The sequence below is a fragment of the Galeopterus variegatus genome, unplaced genomic scaffold (genome assembly GCF_000696425.1).
Source record: "Galeopterus variegatus unplaced genomic scaffold, G_variegatus-3.0.2 Scaffold4160, whole genome shotgun sequence".
Taxonomy (NCBI): domain Eukaryota; kingdom Metazoa; phylum Chordata; class Mammalia; order Dermoptera; family Cynocephalidae; genus Galeopterus; species Galeopterus variegatus.
The window spans coordinates 10528-16470 of NW_007730271.1; the positions used below are offsets into that span (position 1 = coordinate 10528).

A 5943-nucleotide genomic window follows, 5' to 3' on the forward strand; every position below is an offset into this window, starting at 1 on the left:
CAGCTCAGTGTCACTCTAGGAGGTCCTCTCCCTCTCCTCTCCCCTCCGCCTCTACTCCCACCAACTCGTTAAGCTGTCTGGGCCAGTTCTCCTGCCTGGATGACAGCCACGGTCTGCTAACTATACACAGAAAACACCAACACTGCACAAAGGACATTTCAGAGGTGTGCCATTTGAACTGGGCCCTGAAGCAGCAGGGTCCTGAAGTAGTGCCAGTGACTCAGGAATCAGCTCCTGTGTTAGGGGTCAGCACAGAGATCAACAAGCAGCAGTCTCTGCTTCAGGCAGCTCGAAGCCAAGAGGGCAATGGGCGGGGGACATGGACCAGCACAGCCCTATAGGGCTGGAATGCTGCGGCTGCTCTACAACACCCCACATGGTCTGAGGGGACTATGAGGGCGCCTTGTTTCCTGGGGGTGGTGCTCCAGTCTAGGCGGGGCACACACCCGTTGCCATCTCTAAGAGCACGTGTTCCCTGCACACACACACACACACACCCTCCCCCCACCCCCGCAACAGGGTGCCCCAGAAGCCGGCCTCACTAGCTTTCTCCTTGGCCTGACCCAGAGAGGGCTTGGCACGGGCCTGGGAGGGGCAGCAAGAGGCTGTCTGGCTGGTGGGGAAGAACCCGCAAGCACGCTGTTTGGACTTTAGCCTTCGGAAGTTCAGAGAAGGGAAAGCTCAGGGAGGTCCAAGATAGTCAGAGAACACTTCCTGGAAAAGTGAGACTAGCCCTTGGCCTTGGCATAGCAACCAGAGGGTGTCACCCGCATGCCTCCTGACCCCACAGACACCATCTCACAGACTACCTGGACAGGGATGGACTCCTTGTGAAGCAGCTGTGTTCTGAGCATGGGGAAGGGCCAAGGGGTGGGAGGGAAGGAAGCCACGAGCCTGGGCCTGTGCAGGGCAGGCAGGACTGGGAAGGTGCTGCTGGCCACGAGCCATCTTGTTGGTGTCTACACCTTCAGGGGTCCTGCCCAATTCTAAAAGACACACTTCTAACCTGCTCCCCTGACCCTTCTGCCCAATCCTCACGCAGACACCAGACATGGCAGAGACCCTGCAGAGAACAGGCATCACCTTTCTCATGCCCTGCTGGAGGGCAGCACAGCACAGGGGCCTGAGCGCAGGGTCTGGTGGCAGGCATGTGTCCAGCACGTTCTTTGGAGGCAGCAGAGGGGGCCCCGACCCACTCACAGCACCTCTCCACCACCTAGCTCTGCCTGGGGCCAGCTCAAGGTCACTGTCAAGGACAAGGCTCCTCTCCCAGCAGGTATTACTCAGAGGTCATCCTGCAAACCTTCAGGAGGGGGTGGGGCAAGGGGAGACTGGTGGCGCTCTGCCACGTTCTGTCTGTCCCTAATGTGATGACCAGGAACCTGGAGAAGGCAAGCGAGTCTGCCACCTGGAAGCCCCGCCAGTTCACCCAGCCTCCCAAGCTCTCCTGGGCCCAGCTGCCAAGGCCCAGGGAGACCGACAGGACAGATACTTCCCCAAGCAGCCATAAAGAGGGGCCTGGCCTGGGGAACGGGAGGGGCACAGAGGGCAGGACCTTCGAGGGCGGGACCTTCAAGGGCAACTGTGAGCCTGGCCTCTAGGAGCTGAAATGTGTTGAAGGAAACAGACCGTTGGGCTCTGTGAGAGCCACCCAACCGCGCCTACCTGGCTGCTCTGTAGCTTCCGGGAGGGGAGAAAGCAGAGTCCCCGCCACGGCCTCGGTTAAACACAAGCACCCAGACACATCAGAACCACCTTTATTGCCCCCAAGAGAAACTCCAGTCTGTCTGCTTCACCTGCCCTCCTGCAGGACCAGAGAAAATATCAACACAGCAAAACAAAAAGGGGGCTGAAAGTAGCTGGAAACGAGCCCTGCTGCAGGCTGGGTTACAAGTGCCCTCTACACCAAGAAATGGAAGCCGGGGCTGGGCAGGGCAGAACAAAAGCGACCTCAGCTTGAATGTGTGGCAACCAGGTCCCCCGTGGTATGCAGGGAGTGCGAACAAGGGGCCCAGATGAGGAGCTACAAGCTGTGGAAGGGGATGGGGGAAGCAGAAGGGAGTGAACCGAGGTACCCGAGGAAGAGGCTGGGCTCCCCAGAAGCAGTGCGCACGTGCCAGGTAGATGCTGGCTGCGGCAGAAGAGGGAGGCCCTCACTCCTCCTTCTTGTCCGTGGTACCATCTACCACAGCCTGAAAATAAACAGAAACCCCAAAGCAGTAGGTTGGCAGTGCCCTCTCCTCCCCTTTGACCTCTAGCCCCACACCCGAGGTCCAGCTCAGTTCCTTCTTCCCCTAAATGACAGGTATCCAGGTGAGAAAGGGGTTCCACCCTTAGCCACACCCAAAGGCTTCTGGGGCGGGGGCTGGGGGGATGCACGCACAGGCCTGTCCACACTCTAGGGAAGGCCCTGAACCTAATGCCAGCCAGGGTAGGACCGCTAGGCCCTCACTAGTCAGGGGGAGCAGCTTGGCATTCAAATCCCTTTCAAGTCCCGGTTCAGGCCCTTACCAACTCTGTGCGCCTTCTACAGGTCCCCTCAAAACCCAGGCCCTACCCAGTGAACCTGCCTTGTACTGAAGGCATGGTTCCTCTTTTGGGGCTGAGTCCTTCCTCCCCACCCACCGTGGTGCCCAAATCTGGGCCACCAAGCACCAAGCCAAGCTGTCCAAACTCAGAGTTGTCTACCCGGCTACCATGCCCAGCTTGAGCTTCCAGGTTGCATTCCCAGGCTAGCCTGAGGACTCAGACCAGGCCTGGGGCAGCAGGCAACGGCAGCGACTGGCACCTGCTAAGTGAGGCAGTCCTCAATGCATCAGACCCTCTGCCCCACATCAGCCTCAACTGTACAGGAGAGGTGGCCTGCAATGGGCCCTAGGGTCTCAGCTACATGTCCACTCTTGACAGGGCCCCATCCCACAGACTGTTCTGGGGGGCTCTGAGACTGAGCAGGTCTGCAATGTAGAGAGCCCCACTGCTGAGGGCCATCTTAGCAAGTGCCTGCCATCTACTGCCAGGCCACACCCTCCTTCCTGCCTGCACAAAGGGTTCCAGCTGCTGGACCTCAGCAGCAAAGGAAGCAGCAGGAAGAGCAGGTGAGCGAGCAGCTGGCTGGCCGCCTGGGCCTCATGAGGGGTACCGGACCCCCCCCATCTGACTGATGCCCGCTCTGTCTGCACAGGCAGGGAGCCGGGCTGACCTGCAGTTTTGCATGCTCCTCCAACAGGCGATCGTACTCCTTGGTGAGGCCCTCGGACTGCTTCCGCATGGCCAGAACCTCGCTTTCAGCTTTCTCTAGTTCTGGATGTGACGCAAATCGTAGAGAAAGGGGAAATAAAAAGACTAGGGTTAGGAAGAAGGAACCTACACACTGGAGGTGCCAGAATTGCCCGAGTCTGACTCAAATGCAGCTGTACAGTAGACCACCTCCCTAAATAAAGTTCCCCTGCCCTCACAGCCCCCCAAAGCAGGGGAAAAAAGGCTGTCCGAAACAACTAGGTGAAACGAAAAAATACAGAGGATGCCCTTTAATGGAGGGAACCCCAGTGGCTCTCAGCAGGGGTGACCTTTAGGGAGGCTGGTGACTTCAATGCCACACAGAGAGCAGCAGCAGCCAAAGCCCATGGTGCCGGCTGAAAAGGCTCCAGGCACAGACTGTGGATGGGGCAGAAGATAGGCTGATTTAGAGCTGGTTTCGATTTCCCAAAAAAAATCTCACCACAAACTCTGTGCACTCCTTTCCTGCATGCCTCTCCTGCCACACCTCTTATTCGCAGCTCCCAGGTGCCTTGGGGCTCCCTGGGCCACACTCCGGTCGGGAAAAGCCCCAGCAGGCCCAGCTCCAGTGCGGCATGGCCAGGGCCTCTCCTGGCCCTGCCACAGCAGCCCGCCCTGCCGGCTATGGGCTGAGCCTGGCCACCTTTGGGCTCGGGGACACAGGGCGCTATTTGTTGGTTTTCACCCAGCTCTTGAGCCTGCATGTGAGCTTTGTTATCCTACTTTAGCACAAGAGGGGCAGCGGGGGGCAGCGGAGGCGCCAGCCTTCTGGAGGAGGAGCACACGAGGACAACCCTCACTCTGCTTGGTATCGGACAGCTCATCCTTTAGCTTCTTCAGGTCGGCCTTCAGGCTCCTGTTCTCTTCCTCCAACTTCACCTCAGCGTCCCCAACACCCAACTTGTGTCCGTCAACAGCAGTTCCCTGGGAAAAGTGCCAAAGGTTACTCGGGAGGGAGGGAGGAGCTCCAGTCCCATCCTCCCCACTGAGCTGCGGCTCCTCAAGCTGCCCTGGGCACTTGCCCCTTCGGAAATGTCACTGCAGAACTGGGCCACTGCCTGCATACAGCTACCAGGCAAAGGCCACAGTGTGGCTGCCCGCCGAGGGACAGGGAAGGGCCAGTGGGGCCACCTGCTACCGCTCACGGGCCACACGCCTTGCCTGCCCTGGCCCCACCTCCTTCCTCAGCAGCTCCATGGAGTTTACCAGTCTTTCTAATGATGCAACTTGCTGTCATCTGGAGATCCCTGTCGCCACCCCCAACTAAGCTCCACCATTCCTTGCTTTCCCCAGGCGCCAAATTTGCCCCTGCCCATCCAGTTCTGTCCCTCCCATTAATCCAAATCCACCATCTCCGGCCCGGCTTGGCTCACGCCTCGCCTCCTCTAACGAGCCTTCCAGGTCCAGCCACCAACCCTGTCCCTGCCTCTTCCCCAGCACTGAGGGACACAACAGATCCCTGAGATTCTGAAGAACTGAAGCTGACAGCAATCACACAGAGAACTTTGACTCACAGCACAGGGCCTGGCTCACTGAGGAGTCATCTGTTCCAAGGAAGAGTCTGACTGGAAGCAGTGGATGGCAGGAGACAGCAGCAACAGCACACCCTCCTGCGCAAGCCCTCGGGAGCTGGAGGGCGTAGGAGGCGCCTCCAGCGGACACATCCTCCCCACGGACAACTTCCCCTCTGCGCCTGCACCCAATCCTTAGGCTTTTCAGGCAATGCCAGTCTCACATGTTCCCTGCCTGACATGCTAGCGGTGGCCACCGTGGCCCCTAAAGAATGTCACTCTCGGTTGGGGGAGGGTGCTCACCTTCTTCAGCTGCTCATTCTCCTCCATGTACTTCTTGGCCGCCTCGCTAGCACTCTCGGCCTGCTTTTTAAAGGCTTCGTTAGAGGCCAGCAGCGTGGCCTGCTGGGAGATGAGAGTCACCAGGCGTCGAAGCAGGCTGCAATTGTTCACAAGACGAAGGGAGACATGAGGAGAGACAGCAAAACGGCTGGCAGGCACTGCTCCTGGGTGCTCGCCGGCCCATCTGCCTCCAGCCTTGACCTGCCCTCTTGAATGGCCGGGGCAGCCGAGCGAGAAGCCGCCAACCTGGCTCTGGCTACACAAGGAAATAGGTGGGGCCCAGGAGCTGTCCTTTGCTGCCACCCCAACGGCCACCCTTGGCTCTGGAAGGCATCTCAGGAAAGGGCTGGAAGTAGGAGCCTGGAGACAACAGGGTAGGGCCTAGCTATGGAACAAGGTCCTGGAAGCCCAGCACTCCCCAGGTTGGGGCCTGGAGGTGCCAGACAAGCCAGAGCCCCACTCTCCTCCCTGCAAGGCCAGGCTTGCCTCTACAAAATAACAAGGGCAGCCAGTAACTGTGGGCACTTCCCACATGCCAGGCAGCACACTCACATCCTCCTCATGAGGTAATCACTCTCACCACTCTTACCTTATGGAGAAGGAAACTGAGGCTCAGCAAGGATAAGCAACTTGTCCAAGATCAAAAGCCAGAAACAGACATGGCTGGATTTTCACCTCATGTCTGTCTGACTCCAAAGCCTGAGCTCAGAACCCCTGAGCTCAGAACCCCTCACAGAGCTCCCAGGTCCCAACATAAGATGGAGAGGACTTTCTTCTCTACCCAACCCCCCCCCCCCCCCCCCCCCCCACCCCC

General features: G+C 58.9%; 1 protein-coding gene across 1 annotated transcript in view; it reads right to left on the reverse strand.

Annotated features, from left to right (window-relative positions):
• Positions 1 to 1740: 1740 nt before the first annotated feature.
• BCAP31 (B-cell receptor-associated protein 31) overlaps positions 1741 to 5943 on the reverse strand; it is a 23956-nt gene continuing 19753 nt past the window's right edge. The window contains exons 4-7 of the mRNA XM_008586852.1: positions 5091 to 5226; positions 4077 to 4200; positions 3200 to 3300; positions 1741 to 2192 (exon numbers count right to left, since the gene is read on the reverse strand). Coding sequence (XP_008585074.1) covers positions 2154 to 2192; positions 3200 to 3300; positions 4077 to 4200; positions 5091 to 5226 — 400 coding nt within the window. The 3' untranslated portion in view covers positions 1741 to 2153. The remainder of the gene's footprint in view (positions 2193 to 3199; positions 3301 to 4076; positions 4201 to 5090; positions 5227 to 5943) is intronic.